This window comes from Myotis lucifugus, unplaced genomic scaffold (assembly GCF_000147115.1).
Source record: "Myotis lucifugus unplaced genomic scaffold, Myoluc2.0 scaffold_507, whole genome shotgun sequence".
In the NCBI taxonomy this organism is placed as follows: Eukaryota; Metazoa; Chordata; class Mammalia; order Chiroptera; family Vespertilionidae; genus Myotis; species Myotis lucifugus.
Genome location: NW_005871555.1, coordinates 516,546 through 530,733, shown reverse-complemented (window position 1 = coordinate 530,733; position 14,188 = coordinate 516,546). Strand labels below are relative to the sequence as shown.

Sequence of the window (14,188 nt, the reverse complement as noted above, 5' to 3'; positions counted from 1 at the left end):
CCTATAATCTATATTTCGGTTATTGACACAAAAAAATATGAAAAACAGAAGCTCCTCCCCAAGGTGCTGGTCAGTCAATTTTTTTAAAAGAAATTTCAACAAGGCCAAAAGACCACCCTGGAGGGGCCCGGGTGCCCCCCCCCGCCCCCCCCCCCTCTTTTTCACCTTCCTGCTTTGCTTGTCTTCATTGCATTGCCTCGTTACACTCCTGACACTGCACCTGTCTCTCCCTCGCTGGGGTGTGGGCGTGCACAGAGTTGCTTGGTCCACTGCTTTGTCCATCACCTGGCTGACCGTAGTGCTCACGATATCTTTGTTGCACGAACTAATGGCAATGACAGTCCATAGTTTTCCTCTGAAAGTCTCCCGATGTATCTGCATATTCCAGGACACTTGTAGAGGAACCTGCTCATGCACGTAGGTGAGAGGTGGCCGGGCCCTCGTCTGTCCTCCACGCAGCGGCAGCACAGGGAACAGCAGCAGCCTTAGCCCTGCGTCCGCTCCTGGAATGCTTTATTCACTGGGTTATTTTCATACTCTTCTCACTGGCTGGACTTTTCTCTTCGTTCTTGTATCCTTGACAAACTTTTCATCCTCCAAAGCCGGACTCCGACAGTGGCCACCCTCGTGTTCAGGAGGCCGTGACTCTGGTCTGGGGCACACGTGCTTTTACACGAGAGCATGTAGGAGGGCTTCCTGGGTGCCGTGTGCAGGCTGAGTGCTCAGCGTGGCCCTGGCACATGGATCCTCCTCACCTCCCGTGAGCACCTCTCATCCTTGCTTTGTAGATGAGGAAGGTGAGGTCACTTGCTCCAGGTCACAGAGTGAGCAGATGGTGGAGCTGGGCATGGCCCCCGTCGGTCTGACCCCAGAGCTCGCTCTGGTTAATACCCCACCTGTACGTGAGGCCTTTTTTTGAGAGATGCTGCCGATTGTGGAAAGATCTTAGGTATTAGGGTCAGGGTTAAAATTCTGGGTTAGAATTCCTGTTCTGTCTACGAGGTAAGTAGCCTTGGGCAGAGTAGTTAGCCTCTTTGAGCCTCATTTTCTCATCAGTTATAAAGATTATTTTATTTATGCCTTTGAACTTCTGTGAGGGAAATTTCATTGTTCCCATTTCACAGATGAAGGTACCAGAGTTGAACGGATCTGCTCCTTGGCCCAAGCAATAGAGTCCCAGGAGTAAAAGTAGGTTCTGTTTGGTTCCCAAACCCATAAAGTCCGACTTCAGGCTGGAGTGTGTGAGGGGCCTCTGAGGACGGCTGGTCCTGGCAGATGGAGACCGAAGGGAGGCAGTGGAGGGTGGTTAGGGTCTCGGCACAGTACGGTAGAGCTGTCCCGTGTCATCAGCAAGCCTTCGTTTTCATTTCATGGTCAAGCCTCCGTGTGGTCGCAAATCAGTGTGACTCGGAAAGTGTTTTACTGCGGGTGTCGTTCCTTCACACTGTCCCGTAAAGCTCCTCACCCCCGGGCCTGGGCCTTCTCTTCCTTTCTCCATTTCACTGACATTTTTGCAAAGTGAGTCAGCTACAAGAACATCAAGTATGTCTGTATTCCTGAATAAACGCCATATGAATAACGTGTTTCTCTTGCACACACACACAGATAGTCTTCTTTGCCTGGCAGGCAGTGTAGCTCGGCGGTGAAGAGCGTGGACTGAGCTGCCTCTGAGGTGGGATCCCAGCTTTCACAGCTTAGGGCCTGGGCATGTCTCTGGGCTCTATTTCTTCCTGCAAAGTAGTCCCATAGCAGCGTCTGCCGTCGTCCTGCGGACTAGAGGCACCGTGTGTGCGGAGCACTTAGGGTGTGCTGCCCGTGAGCGCACGTGGTGTGGGGTGTGCGTGGTGCTGCTCAGGTCCTGTTGGAATGGCGTGGACGCCGCCTCTCGCCGTCCCCACGGTGGATACGGTGGGCTGTGTCCTTGGTGCCTTCCCTTCCGAGCTGAGCCGTCATTGCCCAGTGATGCCTTCACAGTGACCCGCCTGCTTCCTTGGCGCTCGTCGCCTGGTCCTCGTGCCTGTGTGGCCGTCCCTCGTGGCCCTGCTCTGGTTGTCCTCTGCGCCTCTGCTCCTCGGTTCGCTCTGAAAGTGCTGCCGCCCGTTCAGAGGGCTGCTGTTGGCTTCCAGGACTCTGGTTACTTAGTTTTCAGGGCTCTGGCATTTGCCTCGAGCCCAACCCACATCCCTCCCACCATCCACACAAGACGCCCACCCAGGCCTGCTCCCGTGGCCGCCAGCTGTGCCTGCTCCACTCTCATCTGTGTCATCTGCTCGGCCCTCCAGGCACAGCTGTGTGCACTTCCGCTCTGAACTCCTTTTCTCTGTGAGGTGAGGAGGTTACCTACTTCCTCGTTCTTTTCTCGCGCTGTGCCGCTTAGCATTTGCTGTATTGTCACGGAATGCTCTCAGAAAACAGTCTCTTACCCATTGGTGGTTCTGTGTGTATTGCTTGTCCTCTTAGGGTTCCATTCTTAGTAAAGATAATGCGCATGTTTTTATCCCTTTTTTGCAGAAGTTATGATTGAAATAAAATTGATTATGTATGGTCCTGTCTTGAATTTTGTTGTATTCTGAATACAACGGAGTTATTGCCGTCACTAGAGATTAGAGGAGGACACGGACTACTAGGCTGTCAGACATTCTTTCAGTGATGGCTGAGTGGTCAGAGGAACCATACAGAGGAGAGGTAACCACGGGTGGTGTGTGCGCCGGGAATCAGTCTGTCTGGGCTCCTGTCCCAGCTCCGCCACCTGAGGGAGACCATGTGGGTGAAGTGTTCAGTGCAGTGCCCGGCATGCGACGCTCAGTGTTGTCTTACAACTTTGGGGTCTTGAGGTACTGTGAGGAAAGGCCGAAGTTCATGTCTTAACATCAAGTTTGTTTAATGTACTTATTTATCATAGGAAAAACCTACCAGGTTTCATGGCTGGACTTTGACCTGCTGTTGCTTTCTTTTCTCTTGTAGGTTTCTAGGTGCAGAAATCACACCCCTGTTTTCACAAAGCGTGGCACCCAGGGCATCATGAATGTCAGTGATCTCAGACTCCGGTTGTCCCAAGCTGGGCAGGAACACCTGCTGCAGTTCTGGAATGAGCTGGAAGAAGCCCAGCAGGTAGAGCTCTATGCAGAGCTCCAGGCCATGAACTTTGAGGAGCTGAACGTCTTTTTCCGAAAGGCCACTGAAGGGTTTAACCAGTCCTCCCAGCAAGAGAAGGTGGATGCACGGATGGAGCCTGTGCCCCGGGAGGTGCTGGGCAGTGCCACTAGAGATCAAGACCAGCTCCAGGCCTGGGAAAGTGAAGGTACTGGTGGGGAATGGGCTGCTCTGAGGTGTAGGTGAGCTCCGCTGCCTGTTAAAGTCGAGCCCTCTAACACTGCGACTCTCATACGCCCTTCAGCCAGGTGACCTCAGAAAGTGACGATTGTGCTTGTTTTGCCAAGACCTGTGCAGTGTCTCCCGTTGTTGGTCCCTGCATTCTCTGTTCATTCCGGTGCCGAAGCCGAGCCTCCTCTCATTCCAGTCTTCAAATGCCTCTGGTCTCTTCCTCAGCTTTCATGCTTCTAGATTTCCCTTCCTGAAGCTCAGGTTGCATGTTTATGCTGCTTGAACAAAACACCATCCTCCACTGGCCTGAGTGGTCACTTGCAACCCTGTCTCCACTTGTCCTCTCTGCTGCTGCTGCCGCACATGTCAGCCCGGCCGGTAGTTAGTTCTCCGAGCCTCCGCTCACACCGTCCTGCCTGAAGTGCTGGCCTTCGGGCCGCGAGGCCATCCCTGGAGCACTGCCCGTGGGGAGCTCTCGCCCTTCTCTCGGCCTCAGCACGCCTTCTCTCATCCGCCTGTGGTGAGAGTTGTTCTCGTCGCCTTCACTGCACTTCGGCTGCTGTAGAGCAGCGGGTCCTGTCCTCGGCAGGACACATGGCACTTAGGACAGGGTTTTGAGCAATGAGCTGGTTGATGTTTGTTGAATGGCCCAGTGCTTTTTCTTCTAAAGCAGATCCTGAAAGCCGTCCCTCTTTCGAGATTGACACAGTAGCTCAAGTGTTGCTTTCTTGGTGGAGGTAAGAGCTGTGCTTTCTATGACCTTCTCCTCTGGAAGGAAAGGGTGGCTGAGCCCTGAGCCCAGGCCCGAGTGTCACATGTGCTCCGTCTGGTCTGGGCCTCGTTTTCTCAGTGAACAGACCGGCCTGGGTCTGTTCCTTCCTTTCTAATAAACATCACTGTACTGCAGAAGTCACATCAAATACCAGGGGTCCTGTAGGGAAAGGGCCTGGAGCCTCAGCAGACCTGTCGCTACTCGCTCCCGCCACCATCCTGTGCTTGATCACATCCATGCCTGCTTTTCTCGATGTGCGGTAATATTCCAGCTAGGACCTTACAGTCCATATTTGTACCACACTGTGGCTGTTTTTCCTTTCCGTTCTTTGGCACTCCCTGCTCCTCACACACAAAAAAGAAAGACAACTCCCACTATCCACCTTCTGTGTAGCTCGTATCTTTCTCTGAGCTTACAGATTACCTGATTTTCAAACTGTTCCAAAGGGCCCCAGGGTTCCGCGCCCAGGAAACTGTCCCCTGTCCCGTGTAGGGCGGGAAGCAGAGTCTACACAGGTGGGTCTCCAGCCCCTTCACCTCCCACTGCCAGAGCAGTTCTGCTCGACCTGTTCTGTGTGTCTGATCTTTGCATGAGTTTTATTTAAAAGGAGTTAGAGATGAGAAAACATTGGCAATAGTCAGGAAGCTGCAAGGGCAGCTCTGAAATGCTTGGCAGCGACTAACCTCGCTTTGTGCCGAGAGAGTGGCGTCCAGATGGACCTCTGCACAGAGATCCTGGAACCAGAGTGGTACCGGGACGCCTGCTGGCTTGGACTTGCCGGTCCTTCCTACTTCCCTGCGTTCTAAAGGCTGCGCCAACCAGAAGCCGCGGCCTCTCGTGCCCCCGAGTATCCCAGCGGCCATGTTTCTCCTGGTAGTTTTATGGGGTGAAGTCTTCGAATGAACTCGTAGGGGAGTCGAGCTGTGACCTTGTAAAATGGACCATGAGTACTTGTCAAGGCTTCTTGTAACTTGAGTCTTTTTTACAACCTTCTTGTTGGAATCTGTAACAAGATTTTAAATTTCCTTTAAAATTAGACTGAACTCTGACAACCTAGCCTAGTATAAAAGAAGGTACAAAGCAAACTTCCTTTTGGCTTACTGTCAGGGAACAATGTTTACTGTGGTTTAAACAGGAGGGGTGGAGAAGGAGACGCTTAACTGACCTGATATCCTTTTCCCTCAGCCAGAAACTTCCGCGTATGCGAAGTCATGACAAAGCGAGGTTCCGCAGGCAGTTGTCACGGGGAAGAGATTGCCATTGTGAAGAGTATGATGTTATGTGTCAGAAAATAGGAGGGTCCTGGTAGATATTGTTGCCCCAGGAGTGGGGCAGGAAGGAGCAGTGTGCAGGGGTCCCACAGTGCCTGGCGCTCAGACGTGGTGAGGGACGTGCAGCACTGGGTGCGAATCACTTCTGCAGGCTCTGTGCGTGCGTGACGCCCACAGTGCTGCTGGGTGCCAGAGACGGTGCTGTAAGTGAGGCCTTGAAGTGCTCTGGCCAGGTGTGGAGGAGCAGCCAAAAAGCCTGTCTCACAGCGTGAGCCCTTGACAGGGGCGGTGGCTTCCACCAGAAGTCACTGGGAAAGACGTGCTGGGAAAGTGTATTTGCTTAGTAAACCGCCCTTCATTTTTAAATAACCCCCTGCTTATACCAAGCACAGAAGAATCTTCCAGTGTTATGTTATACTGGCAGCTTAGCATTTGGTGTCAGCTCTTTTTGCCTGTGAGACATTTGGAACATTCATCTTCGGGGTGGCTCTCTGCCTGCGGTGCTGTGGCAGCAGGTGGGCGTGTTGTCTGGAAACGTGGTCAGAAGGTGGCCCCTCAGCGCTTTCTGTGATTTAGTGTAGAGGGTGACCTTCAGGGGTTGGTCCTGAAGTGCTGACGTTTAGAGAGAGGGGAAAGGAGAGAGAGGGAAACATCGATGTGAGAGAGAACACCAGTCAGTTGCCTTCTGTACATGCCCAGACGGGGTCGAACCTGCAACCTTTCGGTATACGGGACAATGTTCCCACCAACTGAGCCACACCAGCCAGGGCTGCAGTGACATTTTTAACAGATTGTTTTACTTTAAAAGTAGCACATACCTGTTTTAGAGAAGTTGGAAAATAACTAAAAATTACAGAGAAATTTCTACCATCCCATAGTCCAGAGATAAATATTCAGTGGTAATATTTTACAGTACTTTCTTACACACACATACACAATTATGGTTTGTGTATAATTTTGTAGCCTGCTCTAAGAATTTGTTATTATGAAAAATGTCAAGCATATTTTGAAACAGATATTTATAGAGAAAAACAGTATCATGAACTCCCACACTCACATTACCTTGATTAAATAATTATCAAACATTTTCGACTTTTGCTTTATCCCTCTCTTTCTTTTTCGGTGCTGTAGTATTTTAAGGCATACCTCTAACGTCATGTTATTTTACCCTCATTGAGTGAGTTCAGCAGCATCACTGCTCACAATGTCACTTTTAAACGTAATGAAATTCACAGTAATCCCCCAGTAACTAAAACTAGTTCAAATAGAGGTTTCCTTCATTAGTCTGTTTAACTAATGTGCTTAACATTTTAGGGGAAATGGTTAATCTATAATATCCTAGTTTCAGCTGTGATTAAAAGTTAAAGATGTAAAGTGTCTGTTCTGACTCCCCCGCATTCTCTCCCTGGAGTCGCCGGCCTCCCCCACCCTGTGCTGGTGGAGGGTCAGGTCTCCACCTTCACACCTGGCGTCCTCCAGGTCAGACAGGTGCCCCAGTCAAGGTGTGTGAGGAGCTCATCCAAGCGGATGGTACCCAGGAAGTGGTAGAGCTGTGGCACGTCACTGTAAACCCTCCCATTTCCTGTAAATGTTGCCAATTTTACTTAAGTTCTCAATGTACTAGTATATAAAAAATACATATAAAAACGCAGCCGGTGTGGCTCAGTGGTTGAGCCTGGCCCTGTGAACTGGGAGGTCACAGTTTGATTCCCAATTTTTAAAAAATGCATAAAGCACAAAGTTGGTAAGTTAGATGGACCCACATTACCTAAGGATCCTATATAATAAAAGGGTAATATGCAAATTGACCCTAACAGTGGAACGGCCAGGAATGACCGGTCGCTATGATGTGCACTGACCACCAAGAGGCAGATGCTTAATAGAGGAGCTGCTCCCTGGTGGTCAGTGTGCTTCCACAGGGGGAGCGCTGCTCAGCCAGAAGCTGGCTCATGGCTGGCCAGCACAGCAGCAGTGGCAGAAGCCTCTCCTGCCTCCACGGCAGTGCTAACGATGTCTGACTAATGGCTTAGACCCGCTCCCAGTCAGACATCCCCCGAGGGCTCCTGGGCTGCCAGAGGGATGTCTGACTGCCAGCTTAGGCCTGATCCCTGGGGAGTGCCCTAAGCCGTTATTTGGACATCCCCCGAGGGTTCCCGGGCTGCCAGAGGTATGTCTGACTGCCAGCTTAGGCCAGGTCCCCCAGGGAAGAGGCTTAAGCCGGCAAATGGACATCCCCCAAGGGGTTCCGGACTGCAAGAGGGTGCAGGCTGGACTGAGGGGACCCCCTCCCCCCCAAGTGCACGAATTTTTGTGCACCGGTCCTCTAGTATTTAAATAAACAATAATTGATACCACTGCTTCATTCACAGAGTTTCTGAGAACTGTGTGGTTTTTTGTAATCCTCACCTGAAGATAGGATATTTTTTCATTGATTTTTTTTTTTTTTTTTTAGAGAGAGTAGAGGGGAGACAGGAGAGGGGGAGAAAGAGAGAGAGAAAAGAAAAACCACATCGATGTGAGAGAGACACATGGATTGGTTACCTCCCGTACATCAAGCCTGTAACTGAGATACATGCCCTTAACTGGGCCGACACTAACCACTGAGCAACAGCAACCAGGGCAGTTTCTGAGAACTTTAATGAAAGTATGAAATTCAGGGAAGGAGAAAAGCCACCCCTCACTGCTTTCTCTCATCTAACACTTCCCAGCTCTTCCCAGCATCCACTCTGCCTCTTCCCAGTCACTGATGATGGGGTGGCTCTGAGACATGGTAGGCAGAGAGGTTTAAAAATATCAAAACTGAGAGCCTCTGTGGTTTGATAATAGTTTCATTTGTTTGCATTTGGATCTTAAATCAATCCTGAATTTATTTTTATTTGAAGAATAGTTTTTATTCAAGCATTGGTTATTACTTACTAGAGGCCCAGTGCACGAATTTGTGCACCAGTGGGGTCCCTCGGCCTGGCCTGTGGGTTCGGGCTGAAACCGGCTCTCCGACATCCCCCAAAGTGTCCTGGATTGTGAGAGGGGGTAGGTCAGGCCGAGGGACCTCACCAGTGCACGATCAGGGCTGGGGAGGGACACGAGAGGTTGGCCAGCTGGGGAGGGACCGCGGGAGGGCTCCAGGGAGTGTCCGGCCCATCTCACTCAGTCCTGATGGGCCAGACTCCAGCAGTAAGCTAACCTTCCAGTCAGAGCATCTGCCTCCTGGTGGTCAGTGCACATCATAGCGACTGATTGACCAGTCGACTGTCTGCCCCTTGTGGTCAGTGCACATCATAGTGAGCGGCTGAGTGGCCCTAGCATGTCATTAGCATATTATACTTTGATTGGTTGAACGGACGACTGGACACTTAGCATATTAGGCTTTTTTTATATAGGATTGCTGAACATTCAACTAGTGAAAACGGACAAGCTTCTAGCAGCAGAAATAAATCAGCAACAAAAAGACTCAGTTTCACATTCTGCTCCTGTGGATGGCCCATTAAAAAGGCAGTTTAATCCATTTTATTGAAGTATAATTTATACACTAACATACTAGTCTTAGGAGTTTTAACAAATGTATACGCCCACGTAACCTCCACCTCTGTCAGAAGAGAGAATATGCCCATCACCCAGCCTCCTGTCGTTCGCAGGCACGCCCTAAGATCACCCAGTCGGTGGGTTTCAGACCCGGGTCCTGACCTCAGAGCCTGGCTTCTAACCGCTGCGCTGCACACGCTGTCCTCACTGAAGCTGCTTTTCTGTACATTTGCTGCATGGTGGCTGCCTAGGAGATTAGCGTGCTCGTGGATTGACTGATTAATACTGATTTATTTATACGCTGGAGGTCATTGAAGAGCATCCATTCACCCTGGGGCCTAGACATCTCCCGCCCCATCTTTGTCTCCACTTGCCGAGTAGTCAGTACTTGTAAAACATTCGTAACATCTCTTGGTCGTCACCTTCCAATGATGAGAAAGATGACCATTGGTTCATTGAAGTATATTACTTGGTGTTCGGTCTTTGGTTGGGTGTCTATAAATTAATTTTTCAATAATAAAAATGTTTTTATTACAAGAGTCACCATGATTAGTGTGGAGTCCTCGTTGGTGATGCAGAGGGCGACCTCAGGGGTGGGCCCTGAAGCGCTGACGTTTAGAGCTTTCCTGACACCAGCGTTTTCTCTCCTAGGACTTCTCCACATTTCTCAGAACAGAGTGGCGGTTCTTCTTCTAGCCGGTGGGCAGGGGACGCGGCTCGGTGTCACATACCCCAAGGGGATGTATGATGTTGGCTTGCCATCCCATAAGACCCTTTTCCAGCTTCAAGCGGAGCGAATCCTGAAGCTTCAGCAGCTAGCTGAGAAGTGCCATGGCAACAGATGCACCATCCCCTGGTAAGAGGCTCGTTGCGGGCCCCAACATGTGCTGGTTTCAGAGACTCAGAATGCATGTGAGCTGTATTCCTCAGCAGACATAGTTACTCCTGGTTTTATTGGGAGTTGTAATCACCATGTGTGTGAAAGGTGGCACGTATTGAGCCAGCAGGTGAGCACTGCAGCTTTAAGCAGCAGGGTGTTCTCCCCGCGTCTACATCCTCACCTGAGTCCTTTGGGTGCAGTGGGTTCTCTCCGTCTGGAAATTTCCTCCTCGTTGGTGGTTTGTGTGTAGAATGTCTGAACGTTTGAACCTTCGGAAGTTGGAGGCGGCTCTGGTTCCCAGTGCCATTCTGCTTTCTGTCTCCCCTCTCTGAGAGCGCTTAGGGTCTCTCCTCATCTCCAGGCTCTGGAATTTCTTGACATGGGGTGGGTCTGTTTTCAGTGGGTTCTGAAGTTCTAGGTTATCTAGCCTTTCCGAACCCCCTCCCCCCGCACTCCCCCCTCCCTGGCTGACCGCTCCACTGACTTCTCTGCTGTGGGCCAGCCTCGGGCTGGGGCCGGGCACCAGGTCTGCCTCCGCCAGGTTCCTCCTGAGCACCCCCATGGTGGAGCTTCTGCTCTGCTCTTGGGACGTTGTTGACTTAGCTCCTTAGTCTCTTTCTCCACAGCTTTGGAATTAGCACGTTTTGTGGGGTGACCCGCTGTGGGTGTGAGATTCCTCAGGTCCCTGACCGTGTAACAGCCCCATGTGACCAGCAAACGCTCTGCTGGCTTCTCTGCCCATCTGCCTGGCCTGCAGGTGGCCCAGGAAGAGGCCCCTGAAAGACCCTCAGGTCCTGCAGTTGAGTCTGGCCAGTGTTGCTTCCCACCGGCTCTGTGCTTCCCCAGACGCCCAGGTCTTCCCACACAACTGCCGCTCCATCTGGGTCCCTGTGGGGACGTGGGAGGACATGGTGTGCTCAGCAGCCAGCAGGACTCCCAGCCCAGGCCCCTGCGGTCATGTTGGCTTCCTTCTCTCCGCACAGCTGCGAAGTTGTGTTTCTCTTTGTCACCTTCTAGATCACACCCAAGCCCTTGTGCCCAGAGTTCAAAATGCCCACGACAGTTTGTTAAAGAGACAGATACCTACTGTGGTGGGAATGATACCATTGTCTTCATTGATTCACTCAACACATGTCTCTTAGTTGAGTGTGTCCTCCAGGTGCTGGTTTTAGATTTGTCCTCCTCTGCCACCTGCGCTGGGGGATTCCTGTGGCAACAAAGAGTATAACTGTCCTTCTCTGATTTTACATGAAGGCGACAGAGCCCACATTCCATTTCCGAATTGTAGCAGGAAACCACCAGAGATCATTGGATGTATCATAGTTACCCTTTTCTACTTTGTTAAAATATGAATTTGTTAATGTAAAAACATTCGAACCTGTAAAGAATTTTTGTGAATTTATTTGAGCTAAACTGTCGACAATTGCCAGGAAGCAGAACCTCAGTGGATTGAGATAATGCTCCAGAGATGGTGGTTTTTCACCTATTGTTATGCATTACAATCAAAGGAGGGACGTAGGCGGGCTTCATGAAATCCATTGGTGATGGATTCGGGAGGTGGGAGAAAGCAAAGTGGAGGGGGGGACTTCTTCCCTGAGCTTGTCAGGTTAGCATGTGGCCCCTTTTGTCCACAGGTTTTTAATTTAAAATACACTTTTCACAGTTCCCAGCGCTTTCCTTGAGCTGGCTGCAGGCTCTGTTGCCGGAGGTGTGGAGAGGCATGTCTGACACCGAGGGTGGGAGGCGGTGGAAGAGGTTCCCTGAGGGAGGCCAAGTGCTCTCAAGATTTCCTTTCGCTCGGGGCCTAGACAAGGCTTTTTGTGCCCTAATCCGATGGCTCGGTCTCAGAAGACACTTTCCTCCTGCAGGTATATAATGACCAGCGGCAGGACAATGCAGTCCACCGAGGAGTTCTTCGCCAAGCACAGATACTTCGGCTTAAAGAAGGAGAACGTCATCTTTTTCCAGCAGGGGATGCTGCCAGCTATGAGTTTTGATGGCAAAATTATTTTGGAAGAGAAGAGCAAGGTGTCCATGGCTCCAGGTCTGTGGCCTCGCTTGTTAATGGTGACTAGGAGTGGGTGACGTAGTAATTGAATTTTAATTTCCCTTTTAACGTCATCTGGATGTTGAAAATGAATGCTTTAGAATTTTTCGCTGTTTGGCAGTGATTTAAAAAGTGGACGTGCCTGCGGTGGGCTTGGTGCGCTTTTCTCCTTTTCGAGAGTGTCTGTCCTGGAGGGAGCCTGTGCGCCCAGAGCGCGTGCTCCCTCTGCAGCAGGCTGCTCCGCCGGGGTTTATCGGATCGAAAAATTGCCAGCCCCTGCAGTTTAAGAAGTAAGAGGCTGAGTTAGGGTTTATCGGTGCCCTTGCTTCTTAAAGAGCATTGAAGTAATTGTTTGGAGCTGTTAAATTGCCAGGGAAATGGCCTCAGCAGGTGGAGTCAGAGAAGGAGAAACAGCTGCACACACGGTGCCCTCGGAGCCTCCGCGTCGCACAAACCCGGGCTGCGTGAGCACAGGGCGCTCGGTGGCGGCGGCAGCCCGAGCCATGACCTGGGTGTGACTCTGGGAGCAGGAGGCCAGGCTGCAGGCTCCTGTCTGGATCTGTGGGGGGAGGGGAGGCTGGAAGGAGACAGTGGTGTCCACAGGGTGCTTTTGGCTTCTTTCTTCTTCTTAATTCTTGCTGTCAGTGGAAGAGCTTGCTGTCCTGAGCCCCCTCTGTGCTGTCTAATCCGCATCATGCTGTCAGCTGTGGCTGAGGTTGCTGACAGGACATGAGGCAGCAGGAAAGGCAGAGGGAGGGGGCTTTCCTTGCACGGAGCTTAGGTCACCACCGACCTTCATGTGAGTCTGGTTTTAAACCAGTGACTTCACATGAAGTTTCCATGTGGTTTTCTCTCTGCCATGGGTGACATCGTCAGGCTGCAAATGCAGTCAACGCCAATCATACAAACAGTAATAAAACTTGGAAGTTGTGGGATAATCATTGTCTGATAAGTAATTTTGTATTTCACCATATATTTCAGGCTAAATTGTTAAAAGGGCAGATTAAAGGAAAGTGTGGCCTCTGGGGTTGACTTGTTCATGCAGTGACGGCTACTGACTCTGCTTGGACATGTTTTCTTGGCCCACACTGAGCGACCTTCAGGTGACCTTCAGAATGGGTCTGCTGTGCTCTAAAGGCTGTCTCATTTCCCAGACGGGAATGGAGGCCTTTACCGGGCTCTGGCCGCCTGGGACATCGTGGGGGACATGGAGCGCAGAGGCGTTGTCAGCGTTCACGTCTACTGCGTCGACAACATCCTGGTGAGAGTGGCAGACCCACGGTTCATTGGATTCTGCATTCAGCAGGGAGCGGACTGCGGCGCCAAGGTAAGGCCTTTCTCTACAGGGCTCCCTGCCAGCACCTCTTGCAGGAGTCCGGCCAGAGTTATTGGGTGATTGGAATATTGTAGAGCCATTCATCTCTCCAGGGATCTTACCCACCCACACCCACTCTTTTTCTTAACGTGGCAACATTTGGTTCCAGAAGTCAGGTTGTACGCTTGTCCATCAGGAGTGAGAGTTTGCAGTCAGCACCTGGGAGGGTGGTCCTCCCCAGGCCCAGCACCCACGGCCTCTGAGCCGGCTGCGGGGCTGTGGGGACGAGAGGCACAGACAGCGGTCTTGGACGTCAGCAAGGCGCCCCTGGAGTCTCTCGAATAAGACGGGGATGCAGATTGGGGGTGAGCGCAGTTGGGATTAGTGATGGCTCGACTGGCCACAAACATGCAGGGACTAAGTTGGAGGGAGGTTTGCAGGCGGTACTGTGGGAGACGTGCCTTCAGGGAGACAGACAGTCCGTGGAATATATCTTGGAATCGGATGGACATGTTGGAAGGTTTAAAAATATGGATATAAATATTACTTTTCCTGGGAATCTGTAAAGGTATCAATTCCCACAAATTAAAGTATCACACCGTCCTGATCAAAGTCTCAGTGACTCTATTCTGGGGCCAAAACAGTGATAAAGCTTAGAATAAACATGGGAAGGCGGCCAGGAAATATTGAAGAAGGTTGGTGAGGAGGAGGGGAGAGGTTTGGAGACAGACTATCAGACATTCAGGTGGATTGTGAATACCACACGTGAGGCCTGCGGTGCTGACCCAGGAGAAGGCGGCAGATTGACGGCCAGAGCCCGCCCGGTGCACGGAGGAGTCGCTGTACGACTCACATCTCAGGTTTGGGGGGTGAATGAGGATAAAGGAAGGTCTGAGAATAAAGGAAGGTCTCTCCCTAAGTTCATACCACAATCAATTTCAAATGTATTATAGAGTCAAATATTAAAAACTCCATAAAGATGTTAGAAGAAAAGGTAGAATAATTTTATGTATTTCTTTTTTTATTTAAATTCTTTATTGTTTAAAGCATTACATAA

The 14,188-nt window shown here is 50.8% G+C and overlaps 1 protein-coding gene across 2 annotated transcripts in view; it reads left to right on the top strand.

The window, feature by feature from the left end:
- UAP1 (UDP-N-acetylglucosamine pyrophosphorylase 1) overlaps positions 1 to 14,188 on the top strand; it is a 33,319-nt gene that overhangs the window by 1,889 nt on the left and 17,242 nt on the right. For both annotated transcript variants that reach the window (XM_006103779.3, XM_023744995.1), the window contains 4 exons: positions 2,965 to 3,301; positions 9,541 to 9,745; positions 11,638 to 11,813; positions 12,971 to 13,143. In XM_006103779.3, the coding sequence (XP_006103841.1) occupies positions 3,022 to 3,301; positions 9,541 to 9,745; positions 11,638 to 11,813; positions 12,971 to 13,143 (834 nt within the window). In that variant the 5' untranslated portion in view covers positions 2,965 to 3,021. Of the gene's footprint in view, positions 1 to 2,964; positions 3,302 to 9,540; positions 9,746 to 11,637; positions 11,814 to 12,970; positions 13,144 to 14,188 lie in introns of those variants that run through there.